Source organism: Anser brachyrhynchus (genome assembly GCF_964034855.1).
Source record: "Anser brachyrhynchus genome assembly, chromosome: 5".
Classification (NCBI taxonomy): Eukaryota; Metazoa; Chordata; class Aves; order Anseriformes; family Anatidae; genus Anser; species Anser brachyrhynchus.
The window spans coordinates 17,102,867-17,119,784 of record NC_137699.1 but is presented as its reverse complement, the minus strand read 5'-3'; the positions used below and the strand labels follow the sequence as shown (position 1 = coordinate 17,119,784).

Genomic DNA, 16,918 nt, shown 5'->3' with positions numbered 1-16,918 from the left:
TCTTCAGTGGTGCTTCGTATCACAATCTATCAGGCATATTGCTGATGTCCAGATAGACTAGATCCACCACATTTTGTTGGTTCTACAAAACAATTATCGTTCCAAAGAAAAACACTGGATTAGTTGACTGAACTCTACCCATGTTAGCCTGTAAACCAGTTTCTGTTTACTGTCACATCTTTGACGAGGTTGTCTCCTTCTAAATTTGGTCTAAACCTTTGCATGGGTTTGAAGGCAGACCAAAGGACTGCTATTTTTCTGGCCCATGTTGTCACTGTGTTTGTTATTCTTCATTCGTAAACTACGATGTCTCACTTGTTGGATTTATTTAATTCTTCCTTTTGATGTGGGCTTTCTAGTGCCATCTCTACAATACTGTGGGGTGGATTTGTGCTTAACCTGGGAGGCCTACGTATTGAATTTGGAGATCTCTTTTTGTCTTCTCTGCTATCGTAGTCAAACTTTATTATGCCGTTTTCCCATACAATTTTGGCTAGCTGGTTTTGTCACTATCCCTCTAACCACTGTAAACTTTCTCACTACTTGAAGCCTATCTAAGATACTTGACACCAAATACTTGTTGATGTGGAACAGCATTTCATTTCCTTTGCCTTCTCCCTGTCTGTTTTAAATGCCTGGAGCTTCGGTGCCCACTTTACAGTTATCCTGGTTGTTTCATGTACTGCACGACAATAGCAGGTTGCATGCCATGCTGTAGAAGAATATCAGGAAAATGGGCAAGCAAGATGAGGGGATGACTTAAACATGTTCTCTTCAGGGCAGAAGCAGTGCCAAAGGCAGGAGGAAGCAGCGGGTGGTTTGGACTCTGCTTCCCCTGGTTGCTGGGGCTCCCATCCGCCTGCCTGCCATGGGGCTCAGACCGCCAAAAGCTGACGCTCACCTCCAGCCTCGGTATAAAGGCTGTCAGCGTTACTACCTATATATCTCCGAGGTGGTGATCCTGTGCTCCAGGAGCTATGGCCCATCCCCACCGCGTGGTCATTGTCTGTAGATGACATGCTGTGATAAAATGGCATAAGGAAGACCATAGCCTGGAGAGCTCCTTAAAGTCCTTCCTCCTGTCCCCTTCCTCTTTCAGACCCTCGAGGAACTCATCTCTGGGAATTTATTCGAGATATACTTCTCAATCCTGAGAAAAACCCAGGATTAATCAAGTGGGAAGACCGGTCAGAAGGCGTCTTCAGGTTTTTAAAATCCGAAGCTGTGGCTCAGCTCTGGGGGAAGAAGAAAAACAACAGCAGCATGACTTATGAGAAACTCAGCCGGGCTATGAGGTGAGCTGAGAAGATGCCATAGAAGGTTGGGGCACGTAAAGAAACTACCTGAAGGGAGAAGCTGTTTGGCTTTTTAAAATGAATTGTAATTTGTTTTTGCAACAACCAGGTCTCTCCCACTAATTTTGAGTTTGTAACATTACATTCTTCTTTGTCTTTTCTTTTTCCTCCTGTTTCTGTATACTAGAATAGATATATAATATTTACAGTATATTTTATACATACATGTGTATTCTGTTTCTGTCCACATAAACAACTAATAAAAGTAGTTGACCGTAGGAAGGAAACATGGCTATAGCAAGCTGAAGTTCATGTGTGACTGAACTGGGAACACTTAAATTGCAGAGCTTTTTTTCCACCCATCATCTTAAAATCAGTTTATAAATCCTCTGTTAGGATTTTCTTTGTCTTTTGCTTTAACGTTTTCAGAATTTCTCATATTCAAAATGTATTTTAAAATGGAAGTTAAGATTCTTTCAGATGCTGGTTTATTTAGATTTAAAAAAAAAATCTCATGAGAGTATGTAATAAATAAGGCAATACTTTATAACTTGAAAAAAGGTGAAATTTAAATTAATAAGATAATTAATGTAAAGTAAAAATAATAAAAAGAAGGCACAATGATTTTTTCTTCCCTGACTTTCAGATAGAATAATCTTAGGTGTAATTTATATCAAAAGAAAATAAAGACTTCAGATAGCTTTGGAATTCCCAATTTGACAGTGGTCTTCTGGGACTGTAAAGGAATTTAGACTTAAATCTTTTTTATGTTTTTCTTTTAACAGATATTATTATAAAAGAGAAATCCTGGAGCGTGTGGATGGTCGCAGATTAGTATATAAATTTGGAAAGAATGCCCGCGGCTGGAGAGAAAATGAGAATTAAATACGTCAGGAAATAACATTTAAAACACCTGGATGTAAATATTCAAAGACTATTTTCTTATATTTATGTACCAAACGGGGGTGAAAAAACAATTCTACTTCTGTCGGGAAGAAGGAACATTATCATTATTGGTGTTAAAATTATTTTATTTGAAGTATGTCCTGTATGGGGAAAAAATGTACACAGTTTTCTGTGATATAAGATAACATTATAGAATTATGATTATTTTTCCCTTCTTGTGAAGTTTTTCTTTTTTTTTTTTTTTTGTTAAATCATACAGGCATAATGTGATTTATGACAATGCTGTGAGTCATGCAAAGAAAGGGAAGGAGCAAAATACTAGGGCATTTAGGGAGTATGAAAATCCACTTTGGAAGGCAACTGTAAGTGGAGGAAACAGTAAAGCATCTCTGAGCCAAGTAGTCTTGTTCCATAATCAGCTGGTTTATAGCTTTCATTGGCCATTATCACTTGTTCCTTCCCTCCTCTGATTTCTGAGTGTTTTAATACTTTGCTGGCTTCCAGTTGCTTTTGTTAAGTCAGACGGTGGGTTCCCTTTCAGCTAGCTTATCCCAGCCACAGAGGGCAGTGGCTCTGCAAGGTGGCTGTCAAGCATTTGAAGAACCCATACTACCTCCACCACTGGGACCTTCTTTTGTAGGCAGAAGTTTAGGACCTGACCTTGCCTGGTACTGAGTATCCTCCCTAACCTCCTAAGGGCATTCAGCTCCTTCCAGGACAAGGGCTATTTGTTTTTAACTGACATCTTTGAGGTGGACTGCAGGAAGAGAGTCAATCTCAGGGACCAAAAGCCATTAAACGAAGATGATTGTTTTCTGATTGGGCAAAGTTACCAAAAGGCACCAGTTTCTCAGCTGAAATAATAATACTCTCCCCCTCCTCCCCCCCCCCTCCCCCCAGCCCCTTATATTCCTAATTAAATCAATCAAATCCATGCCACATAAAGTGGCGAGGAGGTGGTCAAGCAGAACATATGCTAACATAACAAGCAGAACAAGAGGGAGAAGTCTCCCCAGTTCCTTCAAGTCATATGGTCCTCCTGGCAGGTCAAGTCTCACTTGGATACTTATTTTCAAAAAACATTTGAAAAATGCAAAGCTCCATTGCATGTAAAATATGAGTTTTCTTTGCTTTTCTCACGTCTAACTCTTTGCATTTGTATTTGTGTGATTTGCTTGGAATTCTTAGTTGCAGAAAAACCTACCAACGTAAAGACACCGAGACTTTCAGATCTGGGTCAGTATTTTGGGCTCGTCTCTAGCAGTGCTATGCGGAGACTCAACATTCATTGGCAGCTTTTTCTTTCTCCGAGACACAAATGCTTCCTGCTGGCACCAAGCACAGGCAGAACACAGGGAAATAAAAACTAGAGGAGGCAGCACTTCACCAGGTCACTGAGTACGTGAGATGTGGGAGTTGAGAAACAGGATTTTCTTGGTGATGTTAACAGAGGTCAAACCAAGATTGATTCCAATTCTCTTTCAGGGATGAGGAATTTGGAAAGCAATGTCATTTACGGGGCCTGAGAAGTCCAGGAAAAAAAAAAAAAAAGGAAGAATATTAAATCCATCCAATATCCATTTCCTCGGGCATCCCCTGGATTTGAATCCAAATTAGCTTGAAATGTAGCAAGGTGCAGCTGGAGGTTGTAGGCTATTCCATTTTTTGTTTGTCTTAAAAGCAAATAGAGATGAAACCAAGAGACAAGAGAAGTATCAATATAAAGGGCATCAAATGTGCTTAGCAACAATTTGTAGGCAAACACGAGAGCCTAACTTGTTATCTACACATGTAGGGCATGTCAAACAATAACACCACCTCCTACACTGTGTATGCCAAAGCTGTCACCATCAATTACCCGTACATGACAATTTTTACTTTTCATAACCTGGGTGGAGAGAGGTTTGTCTTATTTACAAATCAAGTAATAAGCCTCTGTACTTCAAAGCAAAATTTTTTTTTCTCTCAGTGTATCTCTCTCTCTCTCTTTTTTTTTTTTTTTTGACCGACTGTGCTAGCTTTGCTTGCTTTAGCGCAACTCACTAATTTCCTTTTTTTCAGCCTGATTGGCTACATTCCACTCTATTTACCATCTTTTTGTAGTTCATATAACAAGAACCAGGCCACCAGATGAAGAGAGCACCTTCACTTTGCTCCAAAGACCATTCCTTCCCCCCACCCGGCAGTTATTTGCAGCCCTTTGCTCCATGCACTTCACCCCCACACACTCCAATCCACACCTTGGGTGAAAAACCTGAAATCAGTGGCACCATCACAAATCCAGTGGCACCCAGATGTTACCCTTTCTTGCTCTGGAAGCAAACAGAAGTAGTTGTTGGCGGTAGCAATACTGTTGTACTTAGGTTAATGCACATCTTACAGCAGCTGATTATAATACCTTTATAAAACTGCTTTCTACCAGAACTTTCAACAAAATTCCTGGGAAATAAAATGAACTTGTGACATAGACATGTCACCCCTTTGTTACTGAGCAGCAGCTAAACCTGCTTGTAAAGGCTTTGAAAATATAATGCTTCGTTTAAAAGACCACTGTATAAATCCAGAGAGCGATTTACGCTGGGGTGCACTATAAGTGCCAGTCTTTCACTGTCGTATCTTTCAGCACATGGAAATCGTGCAAGTTTATATTCCCATTCTGCAGAACTTTTCAGACTAGGCACTTGTCATTCAGCATTACAATAGCACAAAAAGTTGGAATAGAAACCGGCCAACATTTACTCTGTTTCACAAATATATTAACCATCACCTAAGACAAACACAAAGGACTGTTTAAACCTACAGTTCTTGCCAAGGACAGATGAAAACAACCAAAGGGAATCTTTTTACCAGGTCTAAGCAAATGGAGAAAATGAAGAGATGAATGTTTATGTAAATTACTATTTAAACAAAAAGCATTTCTGATTGCTCTTTTATTTTGTATTTCAGAAGCTGAGCAATCATATTTTTAGATGTATCCTTTAAGTTAGCAGCTGCTGAACTGGTAGCACCATGTGTATAGATTTTTATTGTACCATAATTTTTCATATGTATAAAGCTCTAGATAGGAAAGTATATTATATTTATATAGTTACATGCAAATCACAGTGTCAGAGGTGTTGGCATGAGCACCCTCAAACTATATTTTCTGCACAAAGTTAGAGCAACTTACTCTAAAAACATCCTGAGAAACTGTATGTAGGCTGGTGAACTACACAGACAACAAAATGTTTAGTTACATTTTCGTCTTTCTTTCTGCAGCAAATTGCATAATTCCTGCTTGCTTCTCACAGCATCCTCAATGTACATGTGTGGAAAAAAAAAACAATGCATTAGATGTTTCACTATTGGCATTGTAAATCTCAGCTTGGAGACTATGTATCACAGAATGGTTCTAAAGACTGTTTCTATTTTTGTGGATATGATATAAATTCAAATAAACAACTCAACAATTTTTCTGGTGAATGTTTATCTTTGCTTTTTTACATCTTGAGATTGGAATTGTGACTACATTGAATTGTTTTGATATTGGAGAATATTTTAGTATTTGAGAAAGAAATGATGTAACTACCACAAAATCCAATAGCTTAAGTTTACTTTATCTGCTACATAGCCCTTCTGTTGTGGAGCCACTGGATTTCCAAACCTGTTTCGCATCTCACGGGGCTCGCTGGAACACTTGGTGATGTCGGCAGAGCTAGACTGCCTTTCTTGTTCGGTCGCTGAACTTCACAAAGCTCTTACTTCAGCACTGATTTAACTTCAAGGTATTTTGAAGCGTGCACAAGGGCTAGGCTGATTAAGGTTGGCATTACTCACACTGAGCATTTCCTTCACTGAATCAAAGCAGCTAAAATGACAAAATCTTTTCCTTTGTGCTATTTTTCACCAAAGGGGTGGCTACAAAAACACTCAGCGAACAAAAAGAACATCTCTCTTCTGATTTGGTCTGCAGTTTGAGAAAGAAGTGGACAACCTTATACTTGAGAGAAAGTCGGTGGGCCCATATAGCATTTGCACCCTGTGGCAGACTGTGGCTGTATCAGCGAAAATGTCTCATTTTTAAACGCAGGCATAACCCCTGTGTTTAGCATGCAGAACCAGGCCAGTTCCCCGAAAGGGTTGTCGTAGTTTGAGAACACAAGAGTCCCGAGCCAGCTTTCAAAAGGAATTGGAACCAGATATCAAGCAAGTTCAGACTGAATTTTAAATAAGCACACAGCTGGTTTTCCAGTAAATGGTTGGGCCTTTTGTTTCAAGCAAGCTGAGGCCAATATTTGAGCCAAAGACAAATGAAAATATTGTCTGGAAACATGCAAATAAATGCCTATTTAAAAACAAACAACAAAAAGACCCTCTTCTTTGCTTGTGACTTAAAATCAAGCAAAACTGCAGCTTTCAGCCACACTCTAAGGCCATATGAACTAAACATTCAAGGCAAAATTCAATTTGCAAGTCCTATGTAAATTGAGAGTAAGTAAAAGGAGCACTGGAAACAGACTTTCTTCCAAGCTACATCTAAACCCGATATAAATTTGCGTGCATGTCTGCATTAAGGGTGAGTGAGAATTGGTTCAGGTAAGTGAAATCTGATACGGCAGACAGATGTGCAATTAAAAGTTACCAATACTAATGGCTTCCAAGCAGTGTCAGTGTGATAATTATAATAATTTTAGAGATGGATTATCTATCTGGGTTTGCAGTGTTTGCTCCCCTGCTGACAGAGCTTTGCGCAAGGCGGTCCAAGTCCTGAGCAGCTGTGGAAGAGCATAGCTCTGCTCAGCTTTGTGCCAGCCAGGAATTTCCTCCAACAAGAACTCTTGCTGCCTTTCCCCAGATATTTAGCTCCTTCAGTCACCTGACACTGTTTCAACATGTGAAGATGTTCGAGAAAATGCCAGAAAGACAAAAAAAAAAAAAAAGTAGGAGAAAGAGGCTGAGTGGATAGCCATGTCTTACTGCACCAAACACTTCTGCGTGGAAATACAAAGGCAGAAAAAATGATGATGACTGACTGAAGTCAGTCTGTAGTCTTCCAATCAGAGTTCGGTTCCAAAAATTAAATACAAATTGGTGTTTACAAGTCTGTAACTGTAAGGAGAACAAGAAATTAGAACAATATGCCTACATAACCTTGTAAAGCTAAAAAAATGTTTAATTATCAAAGCGAAATAACTGAAAACATGGTTTCTGCTGAAGAATTTTCCTCCTCTGTCTTCAAAATGGCATAATATTCTCTTTTGCTCTCACCTCCTTTTGAATTTCCAATGATAAGATTCAGTCTTAACACAGGGAATGAGGAGGGAGAGGGGTGATAAGTAGTACTGCACCACATATTGCAAAACAAATAGGCAAATTATAGCTTCTTCTTCCTCAGCTATTTGGCTCGTTATTCAGCATACTTACTGTTCCTGGGAAAAGGGTACTTTGTGTGAGATTCGGGATAAATTTTAGTGTAAATATGAAATGTCAATAAATTTAAAAGGAAAAATAAGATTATTCTTAAGTTTAAAAACCTTTATTTTTTCCAGGGAAGCTCTGATGAATCTGCCCCTACCAGTTACTATACTGGGCAATATTTTTTTTCTTGAGACTGTTATCTTAAAAGATAAATTTATTTGAAAAGAGCTGATTATTTCTGTGAGAAATTTTGAACATTCTCAGGTGTTTTCATTTTGATGTAGCCCTGTATTTTTTTCCACAGGAATAACCTAACAACAAGATATATCATGCAAGAGCATTTTTAATGTTCAAAAGCTATGATTGGCAAAGTTTGTTACTGAAAAACAGATTTCCAACATGCCAGGAAAACAAACAACACAAATCAGGAGAGATTTTTTTTTTTGGTAATTCTATTTTTCATTTTTAAGAAAAGGTTAAGTAATACCTTTCCTTTTAACATTTTGTTTCTGTCTTTTACATAATAGTCATTACCTCAGAATTGAATCTGATTTAATGAATGGAGTCATCCTTTAAAAATTATTTCGTATTTTCTATATGCTATGAAGTAGATGAAGAAATTGTTACAGTTTCGGTGAAAGCTAGTGAAACATTTGCACTTCTCCAGTGATTCACCCGTTTTTGGAAGATCCAAAGATAAAAATACATCAGAGTTGTGAGAAGCTTTAATCATAGAACTCAAGACTGCATGAAAATTGCATGCTGCATCTGCACCAGTAGCTCTGCATTCAGCTGTCCCTCACCGGAAAGTTTGTTCTGGTCTGAGGTTTTTCTAGGAGAACCTGATTAATGAAACTTTCCGGGTAAAAGTCAGTATGCTGGCAGTCACGACTGTATTTTGTTTAAAGTATTATAGTTCATAATTTCACAGCAGATCTGACATAAACAAGTATATATTTTCATTCTAATTAAACTAATTAAGGATCTGTCCCACAAATTTTACATCCTGATGGATCATTGCTGCTACCTTGATTACCATCCTTTTTACCACAGGCCATCTCTTTTCACTGTCATCCCCAACGTATGCTGCTTAATACCTATTTGATGCAGAGTATTTGATGTTCCAAGTGTTCCCTTGAATTCTAAATTAAAAGTGAGAAAATCTGAATGCAAACCTCCAAAATTTCAGCATTGCAATTCTTTTTTCCTCTCACATCTTGCCTAGGGTTGGGGAGACAGGATGGGCCAGAAATGCAGTTTCTCTTCCTAAATTTGGCCTGCCAGGCCTGCTGAAGAGCAACGCAAAATATGCTTTTGCCCTTTGCCTTTACAAACAAGGTTTCTGCATAGGCAACACTACTTGGCTCCAGGGAATTAGGAAGGCTTCATAAATATTTGTCATCTGGTATTACAGATTTTATGTATGTCTTGTACTTGTTTTTTTGTTTGTATCTGAGTCTGCAGTTTTATGCCTCTCTAGATGTTGAGATAGTTTCTTCTTCCAGTGAATTAGTTTAAGTGATTTATTGTTTAAATTAATTGATAGCAAAATGAGATTAACAGGTGGACTATTTATTGCAACTATCATTCATTATGAAAGTCACTATTTCCATTGACAGATGCTTCTTGACTGATCCCAGGTTTCTGCATAAGTGAATGATCCGCGCTAGGCTTTCCTCATTTCAGGCTGTGGGCAATTCAGAGAGGAGTGAATGCCTTTTCAAGCAGTGATTTCAGTATCAGTGACACATCTTGTGCATTTTGCAGAGGAGTCTCCCTCTTTCTGCCTATCTTTGGAGTGGTGAAGAGACCGTTAAAGCCCAAAGAGCCTCTACAAGCCTCATTTGTGGAACTGAGGGCGCTCGGGCCCGACCACAACACATCACATGCCGCTTTTCAAAGTTCCCTTCTGCATCTTGAAAACCTTGGACAATAACGTGACCTTCAGCATTGTGTGGCAAGGAGACTATTGTGCTTCACAGCTCTCTAAGGCAGGCTGGAAGAAAGCTCCATACAGGTGAGAAGTGCCGCATTTATCCAGGTCGCAGCCTCTGGAGACCGTAGGATTCACTGGGCAGAGGGGCATGGTGCTGCTCTGCACCCTCACCTCCTGGGCTGCGGATCCGGCATTTCTCCAATGTGCTGGGCAGATGTAAGCACCCTGAATGCCATGACGGTGAGTACTGCAGAAAGGTCAGGAGATGAATTGTACTGCAGAACATCCGGAGGTGATGGTGCCTTGAGGATGCTGAGACACAGCCCTTCGTGGAGAGCATGAAGAGCTCTGGGGGAGTAGACTGAACCCTCTCCTTCAAGCCTTGCCAGTTTCTCTCACTGTTTGTCAGCTCCTACCTCTGCTCCCTTCTCCCAGCCTTTTTTCCCAGGTGGGGCGGTTACAAAATCACCAGCCGTACTCACGAGAACTGCTCTTTCCCTGGAAGCTGTCAGGCCGCCAATCTTCTGAGATGGCTTTCATAGGGTAAGAATAAACTAGCCCTTTGGCTCCAGCTCACACAGTTATAAGCTCTGAATTTGCCAAGTCGTGGAAATTCAAATGTGAAAACCAAATCTCCTTCCAGGGGCTCTCTTACTCTGAGTCAGCACAGCTGGGAGGACAACACAAGAGGTCTGTTGCTGTCCTATCTCCTGTGGACTGTGGTACTTCTCCTCGATACAGACACCCCACCAACCCAGTATCTGAACACTGACAGGAGGCGAAGCAGCATTTGTCGCTGGAGACTTGCAGACTGCACTCTTATGCTCTCTAAGAGCCCTATATTTTCAAAGAAAGCTTAAATAGACAGACAATTAATTAAAAAGGGGGGGAGGGGAAACGCCTTGAATTTTATCCTTCTTACGGCAGATACAATCATAATGTTTGAGGTAATTAGCTTTGCCTTAGCTGATGATCACTCATTTTGGGAGCTTATAAAATCTATGAGTAGCGATGTGAGGCAACATGCAAGTCTCCATGCATTCTTCTAGAGTTCTATCTGTACTCTTGTATCTCTCTCTAAATCGTAGCTCCTCTCCTCGGGAAAGGCTCACTGGTGCTTATCAGATTCAATTACTGCTGTTTCATATCAATGTTCTCATGTGAAACCAGAATACAAATAAGCTAAGACTACTTCCATAGCCCTAAACAATTACAAATGCTGATGATTCACCAGTTATTCATGCCAAACCAATATTTTTCAGTATTTTACAGAGCACCAGTGAAACGTTTTGGTATGTTCAGGCTGAAATCACTGGCATGCCAGGAGGCATCTGGTGGAGAAGGCCACTCTGCATGGGGATACATGGCATGCTCAGCAGCTGTCACGCAACCATGCACAGTTAATGGATACTCTTTGCTTTTCCTGTAGATTTGAGGAGAAGGGGATAATAAAAGGCATATTTGCATATTCCCAGCCCCTTTCCCATCTTGGGGCTTCCCGATGGCCCTGCAAAAGGCCCTGCAAAGAGCTCTGCTCAGGCTGGCCAAGCCAAGGGAGCAAGCCACCCTGTCACGTCAGACCCTGTCACGTCTGCCACCATCAGCAGCTGTGGAAGACTGGCAGCATGGCAGATGGAGCTGTCCTTTAATTTTGCTATAAAAACTGAGATCGGGGTTGACAGTGCTGAAAATTCGAAGGACTGGAAGACTGCAACAAATTTTGAGGCTAAGAAACACCCTTTGGCTCCCTGAAACTTGAGCTCATGGCTTCACTGAAGGAAAGTAACTCACGCTGGACTGTGCACTCACACAGGCGAGGAACAACCTGGTGCTATCAAATTTAGGGGGGCAGAATACAAAGACCCACTGTGGGTGTCCTGGGATCCAAGCAGGCACCATCTCATCCCAATCATGTTCTGTTGCCATGAAGCTTGGTCTCCTTGAGCAGTGGTAATGAGATCTGCTTTTATCTATGTTTCCATCAGATGTAATTTATCAATACACATACAACGAAAAGTTTTGTGCTGAAGCTTAAACCCCTTTCTTCTGGTGTGCAGAAAGAATTTAATTCACTATATACGGATAACCCATTTGTTTATAGTCAAGTTAAGAACAAAGCCAGCTATTAAGCTTTGCTGTCACCTTTAATAAATGGTTTCACAAGATAATAACTCCATGCAGCTACGCCCAAGGGCCATCAGCATTTTTAAAGCCTCTTTACGTGTCAAGAAAAAGCCACACTGTAACAACCAACAACACTGTGGGAGAAATATTACAAGCTGATATTTCAGTCGGACATCAAGGTTATAAGTTACAGGGATCTGAAGGCAAAGGTGAAGCTTTAAGCAGATCCCCCTGCCCTAGAAAGGGGAGAGCAGGCCTTCCCTCAGCTTGGAGAAAGACAAAGCTGGAAGTGGGGCCTTATCAGAAGCATATGTCCCAGGCTAGCTTCCATGTGAAATACCTTGAGCTTGATTGCAGGTTAATTTACTCATAGTCTGTATAAACTGACCTGTGACTGCTGCTGAAAGGGTGGCTTTGACTCCCTTGCTTTGCTGTTCTGTGCCTGCTGCTGCTGCACTGGGCTGGCCCCACTTGCTGATGGATCCAAAAATTAGTCTGAAATAGAGAAGGATATTTTTTTTTTGGATCCCTGCACCCTGAGGCTGCAGGTTTGTTGGCTCCAACTTAAGAGAGAAAGTTGGAATCTGTGATTAGAGGAGCAGGAGAGGGAGGTGACCTCCTGTCCCTTCAAGAGCTGCTTCAGGTTAGATTGGCGTGAGCCAGTTGTGAGACCTGAAGCGATTGCCTGCTTCGTGGCGAGGACAGAGGACACGTGTCTGAGCCATGCAGGGGCACCTAGCAGGTGTATTATGCTTTGATAAACATACTGACACCTTCCCCTAAATTCTTCATGGTAATGAAGTGATGTACTGTGCTTCCACCATAGCGTTTCTACGGCTCTAAGAGTGCTTTTCGGTGCCTGGCAAAGTGCAGGTGTGACAAGATCGGGGTGCAAACCTGGGGAACTGCCCCACTGCCTGACACAAACCAGGGGGATCCAGGATGATTGCAAACCTCCTCGGCTAAGCTGCGAGGACTAGTTTGTTGAGGAGTTGCGAACGCAGGGTGTTAGTTTGGGAAAGAAACCTCCCACCAGCCAGCGTTACCTCAGGAGGCCGCATGAGTCACAGGGCCCTCCTCGCTGTGGGGAAGGGCAGGCACGGCCTGCGCCATGCGGGGAGCGGGGACCAAAGGGGACCGGAGCTTCTGAGACACAGTATGGAGCGGGGTTGTATACCACAGGATGAAGAGATGGGTGGTAAGTGGGGGAATGTCCTTAAGAAAAGGAGGAACTGGAAAGGTGGATTTTGGAAGTAACTGCCTGGCCGTGCAGCGAGTCCCTGCTGAGCGCTGGCTGTGGGGCTGGAGGTGCTCAGGCTGCAGGGCTGCACCGTACTCACTCGCAGTGTGCGATCAGAATTAGCAACCATTATAACTGTAATGACTGAAACTGCAGCGTGATGCGTCTAGGCCTTTTGAACTCTGGATGCAGCATTTGCATACTAATATCTGAGAACAATTACCTCATGTCTCCTAAGGGAAGTGGTTGAGGCCCCATCTCTGAACACCAGTAGGGCCTGATTTTCAGAGGCAGTGAGCAATCACCTATCCCATGAAAAGTCAAGCTGGAAAATAAACTGCAGATAACAATCTGGTACTGGCAGAGGGATAGAATAGGTGGGACCTATTATGTTTTTTTTCCATCTTAAAATTTTATGATTTGGCTGTTCACCTGATATGCTACTTTAAAAAATAATAATACTGTGTGATCAACCCACACAGCTCTGTTCCTCAGTCAGTTCCCACACCTTCATTCCCCAGCCTATTCAAAGGGATTGGTTGGGGAAGAGAAAACAAAACAAAACACAACACACAAAGAAACCACAAGCAGAGCGGATCACCACAACACTGCAATGACTTGGTTACCGATAATTAATTTCTTTGGGCTAGATTATCCCCTGGGTTTACATGCCTGCCCAAAAGAGTGAGGCAGAAGAGAGCATCTCCCACCTGATGCTGAGAGCTCCAAGGTGTTTGGGTTGAGGTATGATGCCCAGGTCAGGTCTCTCTTCTACACATTCCTTGCCGAGAGGAGCTACAGCAGTGCTTCTCCAGCAATGGAAAGGGGAAATGGGAACCCCTCTGAGAGGAGTAAAAGTCATTACTTAACTTCCAGGGAAAATCAGGAAAGAAAATATGACCCTTAATGGGCAATTCTGAGGGATTTTTTAAGGAAAATGGCTGCAAGTATCCTTTCAATCTAGCCTCGCATAAAGAGCTCAGGGTTGTAAAAGATCTGTGGCTGACAGTTAACAGAAAAAAAGTGCTCCTTTAGGAGGCTGAGGTAATGCAGTAAACAACATTCGTCCTTCTGTGCCTGCCGTGCTATGGTGAGAAACAGGCAGGTGCAGTGCAGGTGCCTTGCGATGGAAAGGGACAGCACTGAGCAAATGTAAGTTGTACTTTTTAAAGTGTTGTTGAATAGGTTGTTTTGTCTCTACCAAGTGCAGTTAAGCATAAATCATAATACAACCTGGATCATTACCTGTATATGAAAATGTACCCATGTGATCATACCCAAGTGGTTTCCCAGAAAAAGACAATTATCTTAACGATGGGAGTCCAAACTTGTTAATCACTCCATCATGTGTCCTCTCCTTTTCTCATCAGTACCGTCAGTAATGTGTTTTTTTCTTCAGCTGCTGTCTTAAGATGCTGGAGCTGGAGGCTTCATAGTTTTTTCCTTCAGTGTATTTGTAGATGTGTTTTTCCTAAATAGGTCAGGCTTCTGATAAAGAGGGTAGTATGTTCATACCTATGTGGAGTGCTATGTGGTTATTTATTATGAGACTTTTTATGTGCATGGGGGCATAAAATGTGCTGAACTGATTTTGATCACTTGGAGAGATCCTGCAGTGAATGGTCTCAGCTATTTCAGACAGACACTCTCCTGTTTACCAGTGCTGTATTCCAGACATAAATCTTTCTCAATGCCTCAAGTGATTGCAGCTGGAGCATTGCATGCAGAAAGCTGACTTGTGACACGTAAATATGTGTGAGATGTGAGATATGCGAAGGATTTAGCTGCAACACCTAGTCTCACTAAATTACTATTTCTGGAGTGTGGTGTGTTTAAAAAGATTATTTCTGCAATGCTCTGAAAATATAGTAGATCAATGTTTTTGTTTTATTTTATAGCTTTATTTTATTTACTGTTCTGCTCTAACTTGGAGAAAGCAATAGCTTGCTAAAGAGGACCTGTATAATCCAGAGATGAGATAGCTCAGGTTGCAGGCAGAGGTCTCTGGAGTTGTTTGCTCGTAAACCTTTAATTCCATTTTGGGCCTGTCAGTTTTACTTCACCGCATAGAAATCATAGCCAAGATATTCAGTAGGTGAAAGACATATATACAGACATATAACACAGGTTTAAAATCTCAATACACGTAGTGAAAGAAGAAAATTGCTGCTAGTAAGTTTTCCCCTGAGGTATGTCCCAGGGGAAACAGAGAAGAAATACTAATCTTCTTAAACGAATCACAATATTTTCTATTATTTTTCAGAAGACAGTATAAGTAAATAAAAACAACCATGATTTATAACTTTAAAGGTTTTTACTGTTTAAAATTTTTTTTAAGTTTTTGCAGAATGCATTGGGTTATAAATAATGTTGTTTTTCAGTTTGGAAAAGATTTGTTTTCTTTATCCTTTTTTCACTGTTCCATCCATCTAGAAAGAGCATTTTGAACTTTTATAGCCCTCCCACTGGAAATGTGGTTGTACTTCTGATCAGCATGGCCACAGAAATTAACACTAGCAAAAAGAAGCGAGACTTTAGACTGGAAAGGTAAAAGAAAGATGGTTCAGATCAACTGGAGTTTTTGAAATCCATTCAAAACTCATTAGTAAAGTGGCTGAGGCACTCTGAATTGTTAGCAAAGAAGTTCCAAGCAGCGATCTAGCAAACTGGAAATTTTAAATGCAAAAACAATACTTTAAAAGGAGAGCAGAAGATGACTAAGACAAATACAGGTCAGGGAGTATAGCTTCAGCTTCTAGTGGTACTAATAATGTATTTGAAAAATGCCTACAAAAGTCATAATGGATTTCCAAGCTCAGCCCCAACCAATGTTATTCTGTGATAGCACAACAGGTTAACATTTCCTTAATAGGAGAGAGAATGTGCTGGGTTTAGTGTGCTAGGCTTCTGACTTATTACTGCTTCATAAGATATTTTCATCATTAAGGTATGGAAACATGGTCTTGATGAAATTACTCCAAACTGTGTTCAAACGGGTTGCCAAATTGTACTGCAAGAGTGGTTATTAGTGATTCACTGTCAAACTGAGTTGCATTTAATGTGGCTCCACTGTGATCTGTCATGGGCCAGGTTCTAGTCAATATTTTTATTAATGACTTTGCTCATGGAAAAAAAAAAAAAGAGTCAATTTACTGAGTTTGTAGGTCATGCCAGCTGGAAGATGCAGCAAGCCCTTTGAAAGACAGCATGAAAATTCAAAATGATGATGACGCATTAGAGAAGTGATCTGAAATAAGTAAAAGGTGTTTTTGACAGACACAAACAAGATCAGTGGCACAATAGCAATACAGAGTTGCTCAAATATGAGATGATAAATGGCTTACTGGATGTCTGCTCCACAGAAAAAAAGGAACATAATGTTGCAGTGGATCCCAAGTTAAACATTAGTTGGCAGTGCCATGCTGCTGCGAAAAATATGTACAAGAACACATAAGTAGGCTTGACATCTGTGAAATAACAGTGCCCTTCCAGCCTGCTCACCTGCAGTGAATCTAGTTTTAGCTAGAATATTGTGTCCAGCTTCAGACAATACTACATCAGGATCCTGGTAGAGTAGCAAGAAGCGCTAGAGATCCAGGAGACATGCTTTACGAGGAAAGATTAGAAAATCAGGGTTAACATACAGGGAGAGGACAAGAATAAGAAGAAAGATGGTTCCAGTCTTAAAATATGTAAAAAGCTGCCAGGAAGGAGGTAAACCTTCCCCCATTTCCAGTGCGACAAAACAAGAAATATACCTAACAATTGCAAAGGAAACTCGGGTTGGATGCAAGCAAGAGATTCATAAAGGTACAAATAGGAGTCCCGTCAGCAGACACAAGAACAGGTTAGATCAAGATCTCTGGAATTATGTAAGCACAGCCGACCTTTTCTTTGGGTGAGGGATGGACTGACATGATCTTAGACCACTGCCAGCTTAACTTTCTATGACTCTGCAGTATGTCTTCATGAGTCATACAGGCTTTGATGAAATGATTGATGTCTCAATGGAAAAAATAT

General features: G+C 40.9%; 1 protein-coding gene and 2 long non-coding RNA genes across 3 annotated transcripts in view; 2 read left to right on the top strand and 1 right to left on the bottom strand.

Moving 5' to 3' along the window:
• EHF (ETS homologous factor) overlaps positions 1-5,652 on the top strand; it is a 34,582-nt gene extending 28,930 nt beyond the window's left edge. The window contains exons 8-9 of the mRNA XM_080594505.1: positions 1,100-1,295; positions 2,081-5,652. Coding sequence (XP_080450631.1) covers positions 1,100-1,295; positions 2,081-2,180 — 296 coding nt within the window. The 3' untranslated portion in view covers positions 2,181-5,652. The remainder of the gene's footprint in view (positions 1-1,099; positions 1,296-2,080) is intronic.
• Positions 2,406-16,918, bottom strand: part of LOC308196058 — a 21,074-nt gene continuing 6,561 nt past the window's right edge. Inside the window, exon 2 of the long non-coding RNA XR_013952047.1 lies at positions 2,406-12,153. This is a non-coding gene — a long non-coding RNA (uncharacterized lncRNA). The remainder of the gene's footprint in view (positions 12,154-16,918) is intronic.
• Positions 12,753-16,918, top strand: part of LOC308196053 — a 21,963-nt gene continuing 17,797 nt past the window's right edge. Inside the window, exon 1 of the long non-coding RNA XR_013952042.1 lies at positions 12,753-12,856. This is a non-coding gene — a long non-coding RNA (uncharacterized lncRNA). The remainder of the gene's footprint in view (positions 12,857-16,918) is intronic.